This window comes from Camelus bactrianus, chromosome 6 (assembly GCF_048773025.1).
Source record: "Camelus bactrianus isolate YW-2024 breed Bactrian camel chromosome 6, ASM4877302v1, whole genome shotgun sequence".
NCBI classification, from domain to species: Eukaryota; Metazoa; Chordata; class Mammalia; order Artiodactyla; family Camelidae; genus Camelus; species Camelus bactrianus.
The window spans coordinates 539,008-562,708 of record NC_133544.1 but is presented as its reverse complement, the minus strand read 5'-3'; the positions used below and the strand labels follow the sequence as shown (position 1 = coordinate 562,708).

General features: G+C 58.4%; 1 protein-coding gene across 1 annotated transcript in view; it reads right to left on the bottom strand.

The window, feature by feature from the left end:
• Window positions 1–311: 311 nt before the first annotated feature.
• The window catches only part of LOC105062021 (uncharacterized), a 113,813-nt gene continuing 90,423 nt past the window's right edge, over window positions 312–23,701 (bottom strand). The window contains exons 2-12 of the mRNA XM_074364830.1: window positions 21,670–21,963; window positions 21,297–21,353; window positions 20,845–21,174; window positions 20,436–20,761; window positions 18,936–19,067; window positions 18,497–18,567; window positions 18,014–18,450; window positions 1,743–2,030; window positions 1,316–1,486; window positions 863–1,192; window positions 312–779 (exon numbers count right to left, since the gene is read on the bottom strand). Coding sequence (XP_074220931.1) covers window positions 451–779; window positions 863–1,192; window positions 1,316–1,486; window positions 1,743–2,030; window positions 18,014–18,450; window positions 18,497–18,567; window positions 18,936–19,067; window positions 20,436–20,761; window positions 20,845–21,174; window positions 21,297–21,353; window positions 21,670–21,963 — 2,765 coding nt within the window. The 3' untranslated portion in view covers window positions 312–450. The remainder of the gene's footprint in view (window positions 780–862; window positions 1,193–1,315; window positions 1,487–1,742; window positions 2,031–18,013; window positions 18,451–18,496; window positions 18,568–18,935; window positions 19,068–20,435; window positions 20,762–20,844; window positions 21,175–21,296; window positions 21,354–21,669; window positions 21,964–23,701) is intronic.

Here is a 23,701-nt window from a genome sequence, read left to right as displayed (position 1 = left end):
GGGAACTGCGGGGACAAGGACCTGCCACTGTCCCAAAGTTGGGCTTGGACAGAGGTGGGAAGAACTGTGCACTCATTTCCGTGAGGGTTCCTGCGAGGCTCTACCCGTCCGCTCTACACACTACAGCCTGAGTAGGTTCTGACCGGACGCTGGACCCTGGGGAGCTGCTGCCTCTGGCAGAGCCCCCTCTGTGGCCTCGGGCTGCTGCCTGCCTCCGTTGGCACCAAGTTTGTCCTCAGAGCCTGGCCTGCCCCCGCCTCCCGCGTGCCCGGCGAGCGCCGGAGCTCTGCTCGGAAAGAACCATGACAGGGTTGCAGGGCCCCAGGGAGGCACTGGGTGTTTTATTTCATGCTCGCCCGGGAGGTATGTACGCAGGGGTGGGGCTCAGGCGTCCACGCCGGACCCTGAGGGCCTCGAGGAGGGGGGTTCGCTGGGGTGCCGGGGTGAGGCTCATTTACCCGAAGACTGGGTGATGGATTTCTGGGTGGAGTGGTTGTGCAGGGCCTCGTGCATCACCACACAGGTGAAGGTTTCTCCCCGCTGCCACGTGTTCTTTCCCACCGAGAGCTTGCTGTAGAGGAAGTAGGTCCCGTCATTGTCCAGCTGGGGCAGCGTGGTGGCGTAGGCGCCCTCTGACTCCGGCCGCCCGTTCCTCTGCCACTCAACGTTGATGTCAGCTGGGTAGAAGCCTTTGACCAGGCAGGTTATGCTCACGGTGTCCTTGGCCAGCTCTTCCCGGTGTGGGGCCAGGGTGTACACCTGCGGCTCCCGGGTCTGCCCTGTGGGGACAGGTGTGTCTGAGCGCCCGACGGTCACTCTGAGCAGCCCCACAGGACCCTCCCGCGCCCGTTGTCCGTCCCACCTTTGGCCTTGGAGATGGTCCTCTCGATGGGGGCCGGGAGAGCTTTGTTGTTGACCTTGCATTTTAACTCCTTCCCCGTCAGCCAGTCCTGGTGCTGGATGGTCAGGACGCTGACCACGCGGTACGTGCTGTTGAACTGTTCCTCCTTTGGCTTCGTGTTGGCCGTTCGCACCTCAACGCCATCAATGTACCAGTTGAAACTGACCTCGGGGTCTTCCTGGCCCACGTCCACCACAACACATGTGACCTCGGGCCTCCCAGAAATGGAGAGGACGTCCTTGGGTTTCGGGGGGAAGATGAAGACAGAGGGCCCTCCCAGGAGCTCAGGGGCTGGCAGGGAAGACAGGGTGGGCAGTTAGCACCTGGGCCAGCCTTCTCCAGGACACATGTATTCCCAGCACGCCAGGGCTGTGGCCACCTCCTTGTTAAAAGGGAGTGGCTTGTCTTACTCACCTGGACATTTGGGACACGTGCATTCTGGTTCAGGTTTTGGTTGTGGTTTTGGTTGTGGTTGCGGTTGTGGTTGTGGTTTTGGTTGTGGTTGGGGTATCTTGGGTTCTGCAAAGAAAGCAGACAGGAGGTTTATGGGTGAGGGCGACAGGTCTGTTGGGGCGGGCATATGTCAGGGATAGATTTTGGCAGGTCCAGCACGAGCTATGTGCGGTAGAGGTGTGCATCCTGTGCCCACCTTGGACCTGATAGAAACACCCAGAGGACCCCTCCCATTGCCTGGGAGGCCTTCAGGCGAGGAGACTGCTCCTCCTCTGATACTCTGGGCAGAGGTTGCCATCCTGCCATGTGGTTCGAGCCGGGCGGAGGGCTGACCTCGGTCCTGTCTGGGAGTGGACGCCCGCCCTGAGGCCTGTCTACTTATCCACACTCTTGTCCACCTTGGTGCTGCTGGCTGGGTGGGCTACGTTGCAGATGAAGGTCTTTCCGGTCGAGGTGCTGGTGGGCAGAGTCACTAAGCTGCTGAGTGAGTAGAGCCCCAAGGACATGAGAACAGATGGGAAGGTGTGGATGTCGCTGGACACAGCGGCTGAATTCCAGGTCACCGTCACCGGCTCAGGGATGTAGCCCCAGACCAGGCAGCCGAAGGCCACCGTGGAGCCAGGCGTGTCCCCGCATCTAGCAGTCAGAGGATAGGCCGATGGGGCCTTGGTGGAGGCTGCAAGAAAGCAGGCCGTGTGACCACCAGGGCTTCACCCCTGGGAGGGTCCAGGCAGGGTGTCACGAGCCCAGGTCTGGGCACCCCTGAGCCCAGCGCCCACGTGCTTCCAGATTGTCTGCAAAGCAGCTGGCCGGCAGGGCCCTCACCACCTGACGCCTCGTGCCTCTGTAGCTGTGGGTCAGCGCTGGGTGATCACCTGGGTGACAGCCCCCCAGGTCCCTGACCTCCTGCAAGTGCCTGGCCTGACTGAGCCCTGTGTCTGAGTCCTGACCAGTGCTGCCTGCTCCTGGCCAGCGTCTGCTGGTCCCCTGAGCTCACCGTCCTGTTGCCACTGCCCGGCCCTGCCCTGGGTGAGCGGGCCTCTCCTTGGCGTGGTGGGCCTCCACCACCCAGAAGCCTGCTCGTGGCCCCTTGCCTGGCCTGCTGTTTGCCCTCCGCGCCCGTGTCTTCTGGGTCAGCTCTGCAGCCAGAGCACCTGGGCCCTGGCCCCTGGCCCCCTGGACCCTGGCCCCTGGCCCCCTGGACCCTGGCCCTGCAGGCCTCCTCCTTGGCCCCTCCCCTTTCATCCCTGTGGCCTCAGCCAGGCTGCGGAGTCTGTGCCTCGGGGAGCTCCTGTCCCTCTTCTGGTCCTCCAGCTGGAGCCCCTCAGCTCACTTACCCCTCACACCTGGGCCCCTGACGCCACCCCAGCTTGTAGCTCCCATGTCCCTGTCCTCTGACCTCAGCCCCCTGCTCACTGGCAGCCTCTGAGACCCTTGTCCCAGGAGACACTGGCCAGGAGCAGCCCTGGCCCCTCTGACCATCCCCACAGCCGTCAACCTGGCTCAGCTCCTCGTGTGGCTGTACCTTAGGTCCGGGCTTTAATCCGCTAGCTACAGGGGAGCCCCGCTGTTGTGTGGACCCTTTGCTCATTCTCACAATTACAACTGGCTTCCTGGACCTCTGTAAGCTGCCTCCTGCCCTCCCATCCCCCTGTTCAGCAATACAAGCTCTACCAGCTCCCTGGAACCTCTGGGGCTGCCCCCTGCTCTCCCTGCCTTCTGCTCCCCTGCAGAAGCTCAACCTGCTCCCTAGAGGCCCTGGGGATGCTCTCTGCTCTCCCAAACCTCTGCTCACCTACAGAAGCTCAACCTGCTCCCTGGAGCCCCTGGGGATGCGCCCTGCCCTCCCAGCCCTCTGCTGTCCCGAACAAGCTCAACCTCCTCCCTGGAGCCCCTCAGGGCTGCTCCCTGCCCTCCCAGCCGTCTGCTCCCCTGCAGAAGCTCAACCTGCTCCCAGGAGCCCCTTGGGGCTGCCCCCTGCCCTCGCAGCCCTCTGCTCACCTGCACAAGCTCAACCAGCTCCCTTGAACCCCTGAGGCTGTCCCCCTGCCCTCCTGCCCTTCAGTGGCCTCTCACTTGCACAAGCTCCAAATACTCTTGAACTCCAAGTTAGCTTCTTGCCCCCATCCACTCCCAGGCTTCTGCTCATGTGCACGAGCTCCATGTATTTTAGAGCGCCTGGGGCTGCCCTCCTTGACCTCCAGGTGTTCTGACACCTCTTACTTTCAACCTCCCTGACCTTTGTCCCTGGTGCTGGCCCTTGGCAGCCTCTGATCTTCTGGGGCAACGCAGAGCCCTCAGCGTAGTTCCACTCCACTCCCTGACCCCTGTGTTATCCCCAGGGCTGGCTTTTCTCCCTGGAGTCCCACCCTCGTGCCCTCCCAGCAGGGCTGGCTTTCTCCCTGGAGTCCCACCCTGGTGCCCTCCCAGCAGGGATGGCTTTCTACCTGGAGTCCCACCCTGGTGCCCTCCCAGCAGGGATGGCTTTCTCCCTGGAGTCCCACCCTGGTGCCCTCCCAGCAGGGATGGCTTTCTCCCTGGAGTCCCACCCTGGTGCCCTCCCAGCAGGGATGGCTTTCTCCCTGGAGTCCCACCCTGGTGCCCTCCCAGCAGGGCTGGCTTTCTACCTGGAGTCCCACCCTGGTGCCCTCCCAGCAGGGCTGGCTTTCTCCCTGGAGCCCCACCCTGGGCCCCTCCCAGCAGGGCTCCTCGTCCTTGGGGTACCTTCACCCTCTTTTGTGTCCCCAGTGTCCCCAGAAGTCTCCCCTGGTCCCTGGACCTTCCAGGTGGTGGGACGGTTGCCTGTGCCCACCAGCTCCCAGCCTTCTACTCAGCTGCTCCTGGAGCCTTGTGCGGTCCCTGAGGTGGGGCCTCCCCTCCAATGCCCCCCTGCGCTCCCTCTGCCCCTGCTCCTCTTGGGCTGCACTCACCGAAGGTGGAAGCCATGGAGGTGGCTCCCCTGCAGCCTGGGTATCCGTGCTGCCGCCACCCCTTCCCTCCTCTGGCCCCAGGCACCTGCGCTCCTCCAGGCTGATCTCTGTGCCTGCAGCCCCAGTTCCTAGGATTTCTTGGCTGGATTCCCGTAGATGTGAGCTGACTGCCCGCAACCCTGCGAACACTAAGAACAGGACTGAAACCGGTGGCACTGCCTGCTTCCTGAAGTTCCCTTTTCTCTGGGTGGTTTCTGTCTCAGATCACCTGGGGGAGTCCAGACACAGCAGAGGCGTCTCACATGGGTGCCCGGGGGTGGGGCGAGTGGTGTCCTGGGACCTTGGGCTGAGAGTGGGAGTCTCGGCGGTCACCTGTTCCCTACCTCCCACAGGGGTGCTGCCCGCTTGGCTGACTGTTGCCTGGGGTACCCGGCCTCCGCCCTGAGCCCCCGGTCCTCCCAGGGCCAGTGGTCACCTCTCTCCTCTCTGGTGAGTGCGGTGGGCACAGGCTGCAGCCTAACCCCAGCTTTGTCCTGTCCGCCTGCCAGCACGGCCTCTTGGGTGGGTGGCTGTCTTCCTCTGGGTCCAAGCCTCTTCTCTCCCTCCATCCGTGGCTCCATCCCTGTCCCCCATCTCTGACCGCAGGGCGGTGTAACACGCAAGGTCAGAGGGAAGCTGTTTCCCCAGCAGCAGCTGTCTTCTGTGCTGCAGAGTTCACGGTGGTCTCTGGGGCTGGAAGAAGGCTGTCTGGCTGAGCAATAGGGCGCAGGCCCTCCACCGCTGCGTGTGCCCCAGGAGTGGGGCGGGGACCTTCAGCTTCTCCTGTCTTGGAGTGCCGCAGCTCACTCCAAGCCCCGTGCGCACCCCTGGGCTGTTCTGTGCCTGCAGCATCAGGGTCCCTGGGGGACAACGCAGTGCCCACTTCAGAAGAGCCGCGGGTGGGGAAGGGGGCTTCCCGGGCACGTGTCCTACAAGGGCTGGGTGGGCGACATGCGTGCTGCGCCCCTTCCGGCCTGCACAGAGCGGAGTCCAGCCCAGGCGCTCTGCTGGGCCCCACAGGACCGCCCGCCACCCCTGCTCTGCTCGCTTCCTCCGGGGATCACCGCCCCTGCTCAGACCCACTCCGCCACCTTCACCTTCGTCTCCGCTTGTGTCTAGGTCCCAAGATGCATTTGGGGCTGCTTTTTAACAGCGACTGTGAGCCACTGTCATGAGACCTTGTGTCTCCTAAGTTGCTGAAAATGCTTTAACAGGATAAGGAGAGCCTGATTATTCCGAGCTGGTGCAGCCAGGGCGTCCACACCCAGCACCGGGCTTGGCAGAGCCTCCAGGCAGGCAGGGACGCGGGAGAGCTTCGCGGTTTTTTTACGTGTATGTACTGTTCAGCGTTACTGTACACAGACACACGTGTGTGACATGTGTTTCTAATACATGTATGCATAGCGTATAATAAATAGTATGTTAATCTATTAAAATATTTTCTGTGTATAGAAAGGTTCTTTAGAGAAAAAGGGCGAGCTCCGTGGTGCGTGATGGGGCGGTGGGCTGGGGAAGCTGGACCAGGGACGAGATGCAGGCGCCCCTGTGATGGCTGGGGGCACGTCCGGCTTTCTCATGTGGGTCCTAAGCCGGACACAGGGACAAAATGATGGACGCTGTCGGTTATTGGTCACACCCCTGCTGGGCATGGGGGTGCTGTTACAGGTTGTTCGGCTTCTTGGACTTTCACTGGAGGTAGAGGTCTCACTTCCTGCAGGTCTGCCGTGTGGGGAGCAGGCGGCTTCCTGGGCTGGTTGCTGTAGATGGTCTCCTGTGCATCCTGGTCCTCCCAGCTCAGATCTCCCGTGCCTTGTGGTCCTCCCAGCTCAGATCTTCTGTGCACCCTCATCCTCCTAGCACAGATCTTCTCTCCACCGTGGTCCTCCCAGCTCAGATCTTTTGTGCATTCTGGTCGTCCAGCACAGAACTGCTCTACACCCTGGTCCTCCCAGCACAGATCTGCAGTGCACCCTGGTCCTCCCAGCTCGGATCCCCATTTCATTCTGCACTCCTGCCTCAACACAGATCTCTAGTGCCTCCTGGCACTCCCAGTACCGGCTGGACAGGGATCAGATGGAGGTAGCTAGAGGTGGAAGCTGCCTGGCTGTCTTCCTGCAGGGCTGATGGACACCTCCCTGTGCACGTTCCCTCCTCTTTGCCAGGGCTCTCACCGTAGGAAGTCTCAGACTTGGCTTGCCCCTTGTCAGGTCGGGGAGAGGCTTGCTCTTGTAGAAGAGGGGGCCAGTTCCCCCTTCCACCTCAGGTTTCTGAAAAAAGCATCTCCCAGAGTGATTAGAAGATAGGAACAGAGGGTGCCCTGGATGAGTACGGGGGCAGGGGGTTAACACTGGGTGTATAGACCCGAACTAAAGGACTTGAGTTGTAGGCAAGGGTGAAGGCAAAGAGAGGGACTTTGTGTCTCTGGTCAGTGTAGCGGGGAAGGTAGGTACGTGGGTTAATGGGAGAGGGAGTGAGGCAGGCTCGCAGGGCAGGCGCTGACAGGTGCTGATAAGGGTCTGCTGTGTCCTCAGGTATCGCCCTGCTTTGCCTTGTAAAAGGCAGGAGGCGGAGAGATTGCCTTGTGTCTGCTTTTTTAATTGCCTGCAGCTCAAAACGACCCTTGCGTCCATGTTGTATGGATTAGACGGACCGTGTGGAGGTGTGCAGGGCTCGGGTCCCCACGCTCAGCTCATGCCTGTGTCAGCAGGCGGCTCCCCCAGCACTGCCTTCTCCAGCGGTCTCCTTGGAGGTATCCGTCTGAACCGTGTAGGCGGGAGGGCAGCTCCTGGGGCTCCTGCTGGGCCACACCCCTGACTTCTCAGCTCCCTGAGCCTGCATCTTTTAATCAGAAAGCCCCCTCCCCGTGCCCCGTCCAAGCAGAGTTTTATGACTGGGGCGCCATCAGTAACACTCAAGCCTGCCCCTCCAGGCCCATCACATGGAGTGTGACGGAGGCAGAGTAGGGATTGGTGTCTTGACTCCTGCTGCACCCTACCTCCCACGGCAGAGACCAGCCTGGGCTGAGACCCACCAGGACGGCAGGCAGGCTGCTTGGCGGGTGCGCCCTGTGCTGGAGCAGGGAGAGGAGCTGAGTCTGTGTTTGGAGGATGGAGCTGTTGACCAGTGCGGGGAGGCTGTGCGTTTCCAGGAGGAGGAAATGCAGGACGGCCCCTGGGCGAGAGCCGCAGACGGAGTTAGCCAACGTGGGGCCAAGGCGCTGGCTGGGCCTTGCTCCCGCCGTTCCCTGGGTGCTGACGCTCTTATCCCAGTGGCTGGCGGCTGATGGGCACGGGAGCCCGCAGCCCCCCTTGGAGGAAGGTGTGGGGAGCGAGAGGGGTCCAGAGGAGTCAGGGAGCAACGGAAGGCTGCGGCCCCGGGAGAGGATTTGTGCTAAACCACTCCCGGGGGCTCACAGGTTTCTCTGCCGCTGAGGTCTGCTGCGTGGGGGGGACAGGAGGGAAGGGGGCAGGGCACCGCCATTAAAGGAATGACACAGCAATTAGCACGGAGACGGTGGGAGACTCAACCCCCAATAGATCTTGAGGCCCAAGATGGTGGAAGAGTTGACTTCCAGTTGGCCTTGAGCTTCATTGTCGGCTCGTTGTAACATACCAGCCTGGTGAATGGCGTGCCCACAGGGGCCAGGACAGTTCTGAGGCTGGCCATAAGGCTAACAAGTGGGTGGTGGCCCACGTCCTGGGACCCCCTGCCCCTTCCCCAAGGCGGCTGGAACGATCCCCCCACTAGTTAGCATGCGACGCTACTGAGCCCATGGGAACCAGCGCCCCCGCTCCGCGTGGCCGCTCTCCCTGCTGAGCGAGACGCCCGCGCTCTGTCTGCGGAGTGTGCCTCTGTCTGAGTAACCTACTCTTCCTGACCCACGGCTTGCTCTTGAGTTCTGCCCCGTGTGAAGCCAAGGACCCTCACTTATGGGGTGCCTCCCGGGGACTCACCTGGGACTGGGGGCACAGCCACCTTCTTGAGCCCCAGTCTCCTGTGTCCCGGGGGCTTCTTCCAGGGCCCACCTGCTCCAAGGCTGTCCCTTGGCTGAGGCTCCAGCTCAGCTGACAAGCTGCCGTCAGGTGTGCGTCCCCCAGCCCCTCACTGAGAAGCGCAGCAGCCAGAGACGAGGGCGTGGAGAGGGTCGGAGAGGGCCGGGACGTGGCTCTGGAACGCGCTGGCTGGCCTGGGCCGCCTCCCTCTGCTCCGTGTGGTGAACTTGGTGCCACAGATCCTGACGGGGGAAGCTCACCCACACGGCCAGGCGAAGCGCAAGGACCCTGGGCAGCACCATATTTTTTCTTACAGGAAGCCAGCGTTTTGTCTCCGAAGGTGGAGAACGGCTCATGCTCCTCACAGCAGGACCGCACGAAGGTGCCTTTCTGAGCAGCTCGAGTGCTGGGCAGCCAGTGAGCAAGCCGAGTGGGGCCGCCCGCGGGAGGGATCCACTCTGCTTTCCAGCAGGTTTGTGACACTTGCTGCCGTTCTAATCCAGGATGCTGTTCCTTCTACGAGGCTCAATCACTTGATGTACCGTTTAGGAGGAAATGCGCTGCGTTGTGAACAGACCCAGTGCGTGTAACTGGACGTTCCCACGTTGTACGTGTGGAAGCACGTGCTTTAGACTTAACTAAGCATCGATGCTGGGCCCTTGAGCTGGCTTTCCAGTGCAGTTTAGACCCCCTCTTCAGGAACGCTGCTGAGTGCCGTGGACCTGCCCTCCCATCCTCTCTGGAGTCAGTCGGCTCCTGTGGGTTGGAAGAAGACTGCGTTGTGCCCCAGGGTGTGTTAGTCTCCAGGGGAACGGAATCCGTAGGATGTACCCCTACCTCTGTGTATACGGTCTGTATCTGTATCTAGAAAGAGATTTGTCGTAAAGAAGTGACTGGCACAATGACGGTGGCTGGAGTCCATGATCGGCCGGGGCGCAGGCAGCTGACGTGGAGAGTTCAGGTCCAAAGGCCGTCTGCTGTCTTCCTGAGAGAGGATGCCTGGAGGGACGTTGTCTGAGATCTTGCCTGTCAGGGGATGCCTTTATTCTACCTTTACACTTTATCCTTGGTTTGGGTGCAAATTCTGTTAGAAATAATTTTTCTGCAGATGGCTGAAGGCCATTTGATTGCATGTCCCCCTCAGTGGCAGAACATTCTAGAAGCACCAAAGGAGCTCAGATAAGGGAGTGAACTCTCGCTGCCCAGGAACACCTCTGAGAGCTCGCCTGGAGCGAAGGCAACCTAATGGAGAAGGGGCTCTGTTCACCAAGTGGTGGTGGAGCACCTGCATCCCAGCAGGAAACGAGCTGAGGCACATACTCACAGTGGTCATGAAGTTGACTCACAGTGGGTCGTTGACCTCAACGCAAAGAACGGAACCATGGGAATCTAGGTGACCTTGATTCGGCGAAGAGCCAGGAGGTACCACACCAAAAGCGCATTCCACGAAAAAGAAGTCACTAGCTGAACTTAACTGAAGTGGAAAATGCCTGCCTGTGGAAGACACTGTCGAGAGAATGAAAGGCAGGCCAGAGACTGGGAGAATCACACATCTGCAAACCTCGTATCTGATAAAGGACTCGTGTCCGAAATATGCAGAGAACTGTTAAAAGTCAGCAACAAGGAAAGCAACAACCCAGTTAAAAGTGACTAAAAGCCCTGGACAGACCTGTCACCTAAGAAGACTCACAGATGCAGAGAAGGAAGCGCAAGTTTCCTCCACGTCCTACGTCGCTGGAGCCTGTAAGTGAAAACAAGTAAGACCACCACGCAGCTGTTAGAACGGTGGACGTCCAGAAGCAACACCGAAACCCGGCACCTCCCAACGCTGGTGAGGGTGTGGGGCAGCAGGAGGCCTCCTCCGCTGCGGGTGGGTGCAAAACGGAAGAGCCCGTCTGCAGGAGAGCTCGGCAGGTTCTCCAAAATCTAAACCTAATCTTGCCATACAACCCAGCAACTGCATTCCTAGATACTCACCTGTTCAAATGGGCTGAAAACTCATGCCCACCCCAAATCTGCGCAGCGATGTTTATGGTTCATAAATGTCTGCAGATGCTTTGTTCGTAGCTTAACTCAAACTTGGATGCGCCCAGGATGTCCCTCAGTAGGTGAGTGGATGCATCCAGACAGTGGAATAGGATTTCAGAATAAAAAGCACAAAGCCGTCTGTGAAGAATTGAGTTTTTCATCATTGTATAGCGTCCTTCTGGGTGTCTTATGACTGTTTTTACCTTCAAGTCTATTTTGTCCAAGTGTACCCATCCTTGCTTCCTTTTGTTTGCCTTTCTCATGGAGTACCTTTTTCCATCCCTTCATGTCCAGCCTACATGTGTCCTTAAACCTAAAGTGAGTCCCTTGTGATGGCACAGATTTGGACCTTGCTTGTTATCCACTCAGCCGCTCTCTATCTTTTGCTCTGATAATTTAATCCGTTTACATTTAAGGTAATTGTGGCAGGGAAAGGCCTATTATCACTGTTGTTTTTAATAGTTCTCTGTCTGTCTTATAGTTAATTTGTTCCTCTATTCCTTCTTGCTTCTTTCTTTTGTGCTTCATTGATTTTCTGTGGTGATATTCTTTGATTCTGCTGTGATTCAATAGGTATAAATTTCCAGTTATGCAAAATGAGTTCTATTCCGAGGCTCTGTGTGTAACATTGTGCCTACGGTTTACAACACTGCATTGTGGACCCAGATATTTGTTAAGAGAGTAGATTTCGTGATAAATGTTCTTCACATACGTGTGCTCCTCCCCCCATCCCAATAGACCCAAAGCACAAGGAAACTTCTAGAGGAATGGATATATCGACTACCTTGACAGTAATGATGGTTTCACAGGTGTCTGCATATGTGCAATCTCAGGTGTACCTCGAATATATGCGTTTATTTTGTGTATCAATTGTATCTCAATAAAGCTGTTGTAAAAAGAAGTTAATAGGAGAAGAAATGGGGGGACGGTATCGATCAATGATAGAGCGTGTGCTTAGCATGCATGAGGTCCTTGCTTCAATCCCCAGTATCTCCATTAAGAAAAATTAATTACCCTCCCATAGTCCCCCAAAGTAAGAAATGACCATTCAAAAAGAAGAAGAAATGAGCCATTGAGGCACAAAAGGACATGGGGAAATGAAAATGCACATTGCTAAGTGAAAGGAGCCAACCGGAGAAGGCTATACTGTCTGTGAGATTCCTACTACACGGTATTTGAAGGAGCTCATCTATGGAGGCAATGAGAAGATGAGTGGCTGCCAGGAGTTTGTGTGGGAGGGGTGGGAAATGAGGAGGTGAGGTACAGGGGGTCTTAAGGCAGTGAAATTGTACTGTGTGTTGCTGAAATGGTGGACCGATGGGCAGCAGTCTGAACAGTGTACCTGATCAAGGCAGTTCCATGGACAGCAGCCTCGGGGCTTCTGGATGCAAATGACACCATGCGTTTGTCAAAACTCATAGAACTGTGCAGATGATAGTGAGCCATGGTGTTGCCTATGGGCTTCAGTTAATCATAATGTACTAAGTTGGCTCATCATTTCTGACAAGTGTAGCACACTGGAGATAGATGTTCATAATAGGTGAAACTGGGCGTACGTGTGGGGGCACTGGAAGTTATGGAACTCTGTGACTTTCTGCTCAACGTATCTGTTGGCCTAAAACTACCCTAAAAGGGCAAAGTGTGTTTAATCTAAAAATATCATTACCCCGTGCAGAGCAGCAGAAGCAGAACCATGGACAGTAGCTGAGAGAGCCTGCTAGTCCGAGTCAGGACCACGGACAGCGGCCTGGAAGGCCTTGGGCACACACATGGCTCAGTCATTGTCTGACATGGAAAAGGCCTCATGAACAGCAAATGAGCCTCACGTAACGTAAGGTAGTTTCAGAGAAAGAACGCAGTCTGGACCAGCGTCCCAAGACCTCGTGTGTCTCGGGGCCGGAGCCATGTCCATTTTCGTAACCTGAGTCGTCTTCTTGGCCCAATGTCTTGGAGTCCCGCCCCACAGAGAAGCATGATTGATCCCCAGTGTGGTGGGTGGAATTTGAAGATGGTTCCTTAGTTTGATATGAATTTGTGTATGTACATATACTTAAGTTAAATACACTTCATTGACAACGTTACTTTAGTTTCAGGTGGACAGCATACCAAATGGTGATTCAATTCTTTTAGAGACTACATTCCAGTTGAAGTTATCAGAAGCACTGACTCTACTCCCTGTGCTGTGCAATAGTCCTAGTAGCCTATGTATTTTATACATAGTAGTTGGTATTTGTTAATTCCCTGTCCTTACGTAGCCCCTTCCCCCTCTCCTCTCCACGCGGGTAACCACAAATTTGATCTGTCTATCTGTGTGTCTGTTTTCCTGTTGTTATATTTATTCACTTCTATTAATGTTTAGATTCCACATACAAGTGATATCGTAGAGCATTTGCCTTTGTCTGACTTACTTCACTAAGCCTCATAGTGCAGAGAACCACCAATGTCACAAACGGCAGAAATCATTCTTCTGCACGGCTGAGCATTATTCCGTCGTGCGTATACATCGTACCACCTGTATCCATTTTCTGCCGACAGACACTTGTGTTGCTTCCGTATGCTGACTCCTGTTCATACAGTTGCTATGTACCTTGGGGTGCATGTATCTTTTCAAATTCTTGTTTTTGTTTCCTTCGGATGTATAGGCAGGAGTGGAATTGCTGGAGCGTGTGATAGTTCTGTCTTTAGTTGTTTTGAGGATACTCCTTACTGTTTTCCCCCGAGGCTGCACCAATTTGCACTCCTGCTAACAGCGACAAGGGTTCCGTTTACCCCATCTCTTCACCAATATTTCTTACTTGTAGTCTTTGTGGTGACATCTCATTTTGGTTTTGATTTACATTTCCCTAATGATTAGGAATGTGAGCAGCTTTTCACATGTCTGTTTGTTTTTTTTTTTAGTTCCCTCTGTGAGCCCCCCGTTTTTTTGATGTTATATTTTACTTCTTCCTGTGAACTGCTGTTTACTGCAGTCACAGTTAATTTTATGTATTTTATCTTTTAATCTTTTGCTTATTTAGTTGATGGCCCTCAGGCTTTAATTTGCCTTTTAGTGGGATTTGCCTTTGCTGTAAATTCTTGCATCTTGCAATAGCCTGTGTGTTCCCCTCCAGGAAGACCTTTGACGTGTCTCTGAGGGTTGATGAACTGCTCCAGTGTTTGCTTGCCTGGGAAGTTCTTGTCTCTCCTTCCGGTGTAAACGACAAATTTGCGGGGTGACATCTCCTCCTAGATTGTAGGTATTTTCCATTCAGCATTTGTATAGATCATTCCTCTCCCGTGTGGTCTGCAGAGTTTCTGCAGAAAAATCAACTGCTAACTTTGTGGCAGTTCCTTGTCCGTGACAGTGTTGTTCTCTTTCTGTCTTCAGAATTCTCTCTTTATCCTTAACTTTTGCCAATTTAATTGTGACGTGTCCTGGTGTGGGTCTCTGTGGGTTCCGTTTGTTTGGGACTGTGTGATTCCTACGCCTGGAAATGTCTCTCTTTCTTCATGGTTGGTGAGTTTTTGCCATAATTTCATTAAGTACATTTTCAACTGTTTTCTCTCTCTCTTCTGCTTCTGGGAGCCTGATCATGCCAATGTTAGGACAGTGGATGTAGTTCCATAGATTCCTTAAACTGCTCTCAATTTTAAAAAAGTTGTTCTTCCTTTTGTAGTTCTGACTGGGTAATTCCCATGGTTCTGTCTTCCAGGTCACGTGGGGTCTCCGGTGTCACCTAGTCCCCTGTTCGCCCCTTCCAGTGTTTTAAGTTTTAGCTATTGTACCCCTCTGGTGAGTGGTTCTCTTTTTATATTTTCCTGGTCCCTGTGAAGGTTCAAACTGTTTTCATCTGTTCTTATCCGTAACTTGGTTAGCATTCATATTACTAACGCTCTCAAGCTGCCCTCTCCCCAGGGAAGACCTCCGGGCCCATGACGTGTCTCCCCGTCCCGGGTCCCCTCCTCGAGGCTGCGCTCCAAACCGAGTACCTCTCTTCCCTCCCTACGTGACTCCTCGTGGACCTTTCTTCAGCGCCTTGGCTGTACAGGAGTCTCTCTGCCTGTCTCCATTTTTCTCCAGGGAGACGTGGTCCTCATGTAGATGTAATGTGAATGTGCTCTGTGTCCTTCTGCTCCACCGTCTCCGTCTCCTTCTCTCATAACCAACCTGTACCGGCCGCCCCCACCCTCTTCCGTCTCACATAAGACATGCTAGTGGTGATGCTACATACCTCAGCATATAAGCTGCAGGACACCCAAGACGGAGGTTATTCATCAACACGAGAAGTGAACATCAGCCGAAGATACGTAAGATGGGCAATGGGAGTTCAAGCCTTTCCTGGAGGAGGGTTGGCAATTTTATATTACATCTGAGGTAATTTCCCTGCATTAGGTGGAGACACAAAGTGTATTGCTGCCTTTTAATCGGGAAGCTTAACGTGGTCCACGGTGGCCGACACGCAGTGGGTAGTGCTGTCCTTGTTCTACGTCAGGTTAGCTAAGGCGTGAGCAGCTTTCCTAGCGTTCCCTTCCCTTTGTGTGTCTCTAGGTTAGGGTTGTTCAGAAGAGAAGTTTACACCTGTTGGAGAGCAAACTGTAGGAGCCGTCCTTTGGCTGGGGGGCTGTGCTGCAGCCGTGCACGTTGTCACCGCCCTGCCCCCTCACGCCGTCAGCGTGGAGACGCTGCTCCCGCGGCGTCCGCCGGCCTCCGCAGGGGGTCAGCCCTGGGCCAGGCAGGTGTGCAGCTCCATCCTGCTGCAGCCGGTTTCTTCCACAGGGAGGGACACAGGCTCCAGGTCTTCCTGAAGGCGTTCAGATGTTATTGAATGGGTTAGATTTCTCCCGCTTAAAAGGTTTTTTTTATCGTGGTAAAAGAATAGGAGTTGCCCCTAAGGAAGTGTACCATGTTACACCTTTCTCCGGGTCTTGGGGACAGTGAGTACATTCATAAAGTGCAATCACGACCACCTGCGTCTCCATAACTCTCCCCGTCTTTACGTGTGAAACCCTATGCCCGTAAACAACACCCCCCGTTCTCCCCCGGCTGCAGCCACTTCTGTGTTTTGTCTTTCTGGGAATGCGGCCACTCGTAATCGCTCACACAAGTGGAATCGCACACGATTCACCGTCTTGCCCCTGGCTCACGGTACGCGTTCCGATGTCCTCCAGGTGCCCCCGTGCTGTCACACACGTCACACTGTTCCTCTTTCTTCAGGGGCAGTGCTGTTCCATTGTACGCTCAGCCCACATCGTGCTCATCTGTCCATCCACGGAAGGACACTCGCGTTCCCGCCTCGTGGTAGGTATTGTCAACGGAGCTGCTGGGAAGTGGGTGTTCAAGTGCCTCTTTAAGACCTGTTGCCTGTTCGCTCGGGTTTATTGTAAGCAGTGGGATTGCTGCAAGTGTGGTAGTTGTTTCTGAAATTTCTCTGAGGGGCTTCCAAACCGTTTTGCACAACGGTAATGCCATTTTATGTCCTCACCAACAGTGCACAAGGGTTTCTTTTCTCCACATCCACGGACACCACACACGGACAGCAATGCAGGTTGTCAAAGCTCAGAGTGGCAGACGTTCCCCTTGGAGTGCGGGAGGAGGGGGCATCTGGTGGGGGCCCAGAGGCGCAGTGGGGTGGCAGCCCAGGGGGTGTGTGTGTGTGTGTGTGTGAGATGGGGGTGCGGGCAGGAGAGGTGTGACGCTGACAGGAGTGTGTCGGTGGTCTTGCCCGGGGCAGGGCCCCTAGGGGACAGGAGCAGCAGGAGGCTGACTTCAGGCTCACACCGTTGCTGACCCAGGGGCTCAAGGGAAGGCGTCGGCCACTTGGCTTCCAGTGGCCCAGGAGGGGTTGTGCATGGGGGACGCGCTGTGGCCTGGTGTTGCCCCAGGGTCAGGACGGGGCCCTCAGGCCTGGTGGGGGGCAGCTGTTCTGGGACTGGTGCTCCTCGAGGACCCGTGGGGCCAGCCCGGTATCGACCGTCCTGGTGTCCCCACGGGAATGTGTGGCTGGAGGCAGATCCGAGGTCCAGGGGATGGGGGTGAGGGGCAGGGCCTGGGGCCGGGCAGGACGCAGGGACCATAGGCATGTTCAGCTTGTTGGTTAGGTGTTCCGTGTGAGGGAGATTGCGAGTGGGGGAGACCCCCAGGATGGTTTCCGGAGCACCCTGGAGGCAGAGGGTGCCCAGTGTCCTCACGCCTGGCAGGGTCCCTGAGGGCCGGCCGTGTTCCTGGACCCGGCTGCCCGCCCCATGGCCTCACCGTCTTTGGTGCGGAGCCCACTGGAGCGAGCAGTCCCTTTCCTGCATAAAATTCTCTGTCTTCCTCTGTCTCTCTGTTTGTCTGTCTGTCTGTCTTTCCGCCACAGGAAGCTGGAATGGCCGTTTCCAATGTCCCTGGGGTGCTGTGGCTTTTGTGAGAGATACTCAGTGCTGGTCCCAGCTCCCTGCCAGGAGCCTGTCCTGCTGGCCTCCCCTGGGGCCGTTGATCCACACACTCGGCACATTGATTTCGCCCCCTCTGCCCTGACACACTGAAAGTCTCACACAGACACTTGGACAATGTCCAGCAGCCCAGGGCCGCGTCCCGTGGATGACTGAGCTCTCCCGAAGTGCTGGCCTGGATCGCCCAGCAGAGCCAACCCTGACCAGGCGCTGGCCTCCGTTTCCTGGAGCATTTCCTGCGAAGGGCAGTCTGCTGTGGCTCCTGTGTCTGCCCTCTGGGGAGTGCTGTGTCTCCTGCAACCCGGGACCTGAGACTGTTCCTTTGAGATGGAACCACCAGGAGGGACTGGAGCTCAGGGTCTGGCCTCCCAGGAGGACCGAGTCCTGACTCCGGCCCTGCAGCCTTGGCAGCCGGTGGGCATAGTGGCCCTCACGCTCCTCGACCTGGGACGTGCCGCTCCAGGACGGGAGACAATCATTTCTGTGGTTCCAACCCGAATGTGCTGCGTGTTACAGCAGCCGTGCTGACCAGGCGTCCGACACCTGGGACTTGCTGCTGACTCTGCGCCCCCAGGGAACCCCAGGGATGGGTGTGGTGGGGGGAGAGCTGGGGCCTGGGGCTGGGAGGGTGTGGAGGGCGGACAGGCTGCGGAGGCACCAGGGGAGGGGCCGCAACACAGAGCGATTCCCAGAGAGCTATGGAATGGTAAAGGATGCTTTATTGTCTGAACAACCCAAAACATGACAAGCCAGAGTCTCCCAACAAAAAACCCAACCAAAGTTAAACAGCGCAGAAAGTTCGTGGGCGCCAGACTTTTAGAAAGGATGCACAGCTTCCCAAGCGAGGCCTGGCGTGACCTCTGGCTGTAGCGCCCCCACTCCCCCGCCACCACCCGGCAGTGGGGCCTGCCCCTCCCCATCCAGGGAGAAGACAGGAGAGGCCCCGGGGTCTGGGGCCGGGACGCCAGGCTGTTGGGCTCCCTCCTCCCGGGGCTCGCCTCTCACCACACCGCCCAGTGCAGTGTGCTCCTGCTGAAGGTGTCTCAGGCCGCTGGCCACGGGATAGGGTGGCTGAGGCCACTGCCCTTTTTGCCAGTGTCCCTCTTGCTCTGTCCAGCGAGGCTGCGTTCTGCCCGTGGGGGACCCGTTCTCCAGGCCCGTCTCTGGGAAGCTCTGGCGAGGAAACGTCACCCCCTTCCCGGCAGAGCTGGCTGCTATAGGGGCCATGGGCCCAGGCCCTTCTTAGAGCTGAGTACTTGGCTGAACGTTGGTGGCACATCCAGAGGCTTCCCTGCTGAGTGAGTTCGGCCGGGGCAGCACTGTTCCACCAGACATCTCACACAGTGTGCCTCCTTTTTGGAACCGTCCTTGGTCACCAGGCTCGAGAGTGTCCACAGAGAGCGGGCCGTGCCCACTGCCCCAGGATGCCAGCTTCCTGCTCGTCCAGAGGAACCCCAGGGTGCCCCGGGCACTCCCGGTGAGCACAGGCAGACCCCTCAGCTCAGGTTGGTGGTAGCACCTGCTGTCCACTTGGTCCCCTGAAGGTGGGCAGGGTGCAGGGTGTGGTCGGTGGTGGCCGTGAGTTCTCAGGATGGAGGTGCGGGTCAACATGGCCGAGAGTTCAGAGCTGGCAGGGCAGCGGGCGGAGTAGTGGCTGAGCAGCTCGGAGCGATGATCGGGGTACCTCTGGGGCCTGGGGTGGCCGTGGACACCCCCAGAGGACACGCTAGGCCCCCTGCCCGATCATGTTTCTGTAGTCTGGGACGATCGTCCGCTTCAGCTCCACCACCGAGGAGAAGATCCACTTCACCTGCAGGGACGGCGGGTGTGAGCACAGCCGGGGCCCCCATGCCAGCTTCCCCCAAGGACCTGGCCTCCCAGCCCGGGGCCTGCCGGCCGCGAGTGTGCTCCGGTGGGGTGGCGCGAGGACTGCGTGGGCATAGCTACGGACAGCGAGGTCCCGACAGGGACAGAGAGGGACAGTGAGAGAACAGAATGGACTGGAGAGACAGAGAAGGACAGACAGTGGACAGAAAGGACAAGAGGGGAGAGTGAGGAGACAGTGACGGGACTGTGAGGGGACAGGAAGGGGACAGGGAGGGACAGGGAGGGACAGGGAAGGGGGACTGTGCGGGCACTGTGTGGGGACAGCAGGGACAGCTGGCCTGGCCCGCCCACCTTGAAGAGGGTCACTGTGGCGCTGTAGCACACGCTGAGCAGGAAGAGGGTGATGAAGATGGAGATGGTGGTCCACAGCCCGTCCAGCTCCCCGCTCTGGGCCTCGGCACAGCTCTCCTCCTCCAGGAGTGGCTCTGGACAGGGAGGGGTTGGTCAGCTGTGTGACAGGGCGGGTGGGGCACTAGGATCCCCCTGGGGGGCTGGATCAATGGTTCCCTGAGGTCAATCCCTGGGCACCGACCTCGTTTCCCCCATTCCTCCTGATTGGGCCTCAGTCTTGCCCGGACCCCTTGGGCCATATGTAAGCCTGGCCCTTGGGGGTCCCTCATCCACTCCTCTGCGGTGCCTTTCATGGGGTCCTCTTGGGAGAGGGTGCCCTGACCCCTGCCTTCCCTCCCACTGGAGGCCAGGCCTAGACGGCAGGGGTCTGCAGAGCAGGTCTGTGGTGGGTCCTAGTGCAGGGAAGGGCGGAGGCAACCTTGGGGTGTCCCTGTGTGCCCGAGGGGGTGGGGTGGGTGTGCTAGGGACCAGTGGGGTGTTGGGTCTCTGTGTGTTGAGGAGGGGGCGCAGGTGTCCTGGGGAGAGGAGGGGTGGGGGTCTGAGCTGGCCATTGTGGTCAGTGCTGCTGGGGCTTTGAGGAGTGGGGACCAATCTGGTGTCCACAGAGGGTTCACGAGACCCGGCTCCAGGCTCTGGTCTGGCCCTGGGCGGGTACCCCATTGAGGACCCAGTGAGCAAGGCTGGCTTGTGTGCAGTTGTGTGGTTGTGCCCTTGTGTGCAGTTGCACAGGCACATGCGTGTGCGTGAGTTTGCAGTTGGACGAGGGGTGTGCAGGCTGGTGTGCTCCATGAGATTGCTTGTTTCCTATGGGTCTGGGTGAGTGTCCCCTCGAGTGTACAGATCTGGCCCTGAGCACCTCGCCTGCGGGAGGGTGGGGCCTGATCTCCGTGTGTCCTGGGAGCAGGAGGCCTGTGACCCCATCGCCGGCCAGGCGTGGCTCCCATGTTGACAGGATGTCAGCACGTGGTTTCTCTAGGCCCCGGGGACGGGAACTGCGGGCACAAGGACCTTCCACTGTCCCACTGTTGGGCTTGGACAAAGGTGGGATGAACCGTGCTCTCATTTCCGTGAGGGTTCCTGCGAGGCTCTACCCGTCCGCTCTACACACTACAGCCTGAGTAGGTTCTGGCTGAAGGCTGGACCCTGGAGAGCTGCTGCCTCTGGCAGAGCCCCCTCTGTGGCTTCAGTCTGCTGCCTACCTCCGTTGACACCAAGTTTGTCCTCAGAGCCTGGCCTGCCCCCGCCTCCCGCGTGCCCGGCGAGCGCCGGACCTCTGCTCGGAAAGAACCATGACAGGGTTGCAGGGCCCCAGGGAGCCACTGGGTGTTTTATTTCATGCTCGCCCGGGAGGTATGTACACAGGGGTGGGGCTCAGGTATCCACTCGGGACCCTGAGGGACTCGGGTAGGGGGGTTCGCTGTGGTGCCGGGGTGAGTCTCATTTACCCGAAGACTGGGTGATGGATTTCTGGGTGTAGTGGTTGTGCAGGGCCTCGTGCATCACCACACAGGTGAAGGTTTCTCCCCTCTGCCACGTGTTCTTTCCCACCGAGAGCTTGCTGTAGAGGAAGTAGGTCCCGTCGTTGTCCAGCTGGGGCAGCGTGGTGGCGTAGGCGCCCTCTGACTCTGGCTGTCGGTTCCTCTGCCACTCAATGTTGATGTCAGCTGGGTAGAAGCCTTTGACCAGGCAGGTTACGCTCACGGTGTCCTTGGCCAGCTCTTCCCGGTGTGGGGCCAGGGTGTACACCTGCGGCTCCCGGGTCTGCCCTGTGGGGACAGGCGTGTCTGTGAGCCCGACGGTCACTCCGAGCAGCCCCACAGGACCCTCCCGCGCCCGTTGTCCGTCCCACCTTTGGCCTTGGAGATGGTCCTCTCGATGGGGGCCGGGAGAGCTTTGTTGTTGACCTTGCACTTGAACTCCTTCCCCGTCAGCCAGTCCTGGTGCTGGATGGTCAGGACGCTGACCACGCGGTACGTGCTGTTGAACTGTTCCTCCTTTGGCTTCGTGTTGGCCGTTCGCACCTCAACGCCATCAATGTACCAGTTGAAATTGACCTCGGGGTCTTCCTGGCCCACGTCCACCACAACACATGTGACCTCGGGCCTCCCAGAAATGGAGAGGACGTCCTTGGGTTTCGGGGGGAAGACGAAGACGGAGGGCCCTCCCGGGAGCTCAGGGGCTGGCAGGGAAGACAGGTGGGGAGTTAGCTCCTGGGCCAGCCTTCTCCAGGACACATGTATTCCCAGCACGCCAGGGCTGTGGCCACCTCCTTGTTAAAAGGGAGTGGCTTGTCTGACTCACCTGGGCATTTGGGACATGTGCATCCTGGTTGTGGTTGAGGTTCAGATATCTCGAGTTCTGCAAAGGAATCAGACAGGAGGTTTCTGGGTGAGGGCAACAGATCTGTTGTGGCGGGAATAGGTCAGGGACAGATTTTGGCAAGTCCAGCACCAGCTATGTGCGGTAGAGGTGTGCATCCTGTGCCCACCTTGGACCTGATAGAAACACCCAGAGGACCCCTCCCATTGCCTGGGAGGCCTTCAGGCGAGGAGACTGCTCCTCCTCTGATACTCTGGGCAGAGGTCGCCATCCTGGCATGTGGTTCAAGCCGGGCGGAGGGCTGACCTCGGTCCTGTCTGGGAGTGGACGCCTGCCCTGAGGCCTGTCTACTTACCCACACGCTTGTCCACCTTAGTGCTGCTGGCCGGGTGGGCTACGTTGCAGATGAAGTTCTTGCCGGACGAGCTGCTGGCGGGCAGAGTCACTAAGCTGCTGAGTGAGTAGAGCCCCGAGGACATGAGAACAGATGGGAAGGTGTGGATGCCGCTGGACAGGGCGCCCGAGTTCCAGGTCACCGTCACCGGCTCAGGGATGTAGCCCCAGACCAGGCAGCCGAAGGCCACCGTGGAGCCAGGCGTGTCCCCGCATCTAGCAGTCAGAGGATAGACCGATGGGGCCTTGGTGGAGGCTGCAAGAAAGCAGGCCGTGTGACCACCAGGGCTTCACCCCTGGGAGGGTCCAGGCAGGGTGTCACGAGCCCAGGTCTGGGCACCCCTGAGCCCAGCGCCCACGTGCTTCCAGAATGTCTGCAAAGCAGCTGGCCGGCAGGGCCCTCACCACCCAGGGCCTCGTGCCTCTGCAGCTGTGGGTCAGCGCTGGGTGATCACCTGGGTGACAGCCCCCTAGGTCCCTGACCTCCTGCAAGTGCCTGGCCTGACTGAGCCCTGTGTCTGAGTCCTGACCAGTGCTGCCTGCTCCCGGCCAGCGTCTGCTGGTCCCCTGAGCTCACCGTCCTGTTGCCACTGCCCGGCCCTGCCCTGGGTGAGCGGGCCTCTCCTTGGCGTGGTGGGCCTCCACCACCCAGAAGCCTGCTCGTGGCCCCTTGCCTGGCCTGCTGTTTGCCCTCCGCGCCCGTGTCTTCTGGGTCAGCTCTGCATCCAGAGCCCCTGGGCCTTGGCCCCCCTGGCCCCTGGCCCTCTTGGACCCTGGCCCTGCAGGTCTCCTCCTTGGCCCCTCCCCTTTCATCCCTGTGGCCTCAGCCAGGCTGCCGAGTCTGTGCCTCGGGGAGCTCCTGTCCCTCTTCTGGTCCTCCAGCTGGAGCCCCTCAGCTCACTTCCCCCTCACACCTGGGCCCCTGACGCCACCCCAGCTTGTAGCTCCCATGTCCCTGTCCTCTGACCTCAGCCCCCTGCTCACTGGCAGCCTCTGAGACCCTTGTCCCAGGAGACACTGGCCAGGGGCAGCCGTGGCCCCTCTGACCATCCCCACAGCCGTCAACCTGGCTCAGCTCCTCGTGTGGCTGTACTTTAGATCCGGGCTTTAATGCGCTAGCTACAGGGGAGCCCCGCTGTTCTGTGGACCCTTTTCTCATTCTCACAATTACAACTGGCTTCCTGGACCTCTTTAAGCTACTTCCTTCCCTCCCATCCCCCTGTTCAGCAATACAAGCTCTACCAGCTCCTTGGAGTTCCTCAGGGCTCTCCTGTACCTGCCTGCCCCCAGCCTACAGGTCATAGCTCTGATTTCTCCCTGGAGCCCCTGGGGCTGCTCCCTGCCCTCCCAGCTCTCTGCTCCCCTGCAGAAGCTCAACCTGAGCCCTGGAGCCCCTGGGGCTGCCCCCTGCCCTCCCAGCTCTCTGGTCCCCTGCAGAAGCTCAACCTGTGCCCTGGAGCCCCTGGGGCAGCCCCGTGACCGCCCAGCCCTCTGTTCACCCACACGTGCTCTACGTGCTCCCTGGAGACCCTAAGGCTGCCTCTTGGACTCCCAGCCCTCTGCTGAGCCGCCTGAGCTCAACCTGCTCCCTGGATCTCTGGAGGCTGCCCCATTCTCTCCCAAACCTCTGCTCCCCTGCAGAAGCTCAACCTGCTCCCAGGAGCCCCTTGGGGCTGCCCCCTGCCCTCGTAGACCTCCGTTCACCTGTACAAGCTCAACCTGCTTCCTGGAACCCCTGGGGCTGCCCCCTGCCCTCCCAGCCCTCTGCTGTCCCGCATGAGCTCAACCTGTTCCCTGGAGCCTCTTGGGGCTGCCCCCTGCGCTCCCTTCCCTCTGCTCCCCTGCACATGCACAACCTGTTCCCTGGAGCCCCTGGGGCTTCCCCCTGCACTCCCAGGCCTCTGCTGACCCTCACGAGCTCAACCTGCTCCCTGGAGCCCCTGGGGCTGCTCCCTGCCTTCCCAGCCCTCTGCTACTTGCACAAGCTTTACCTC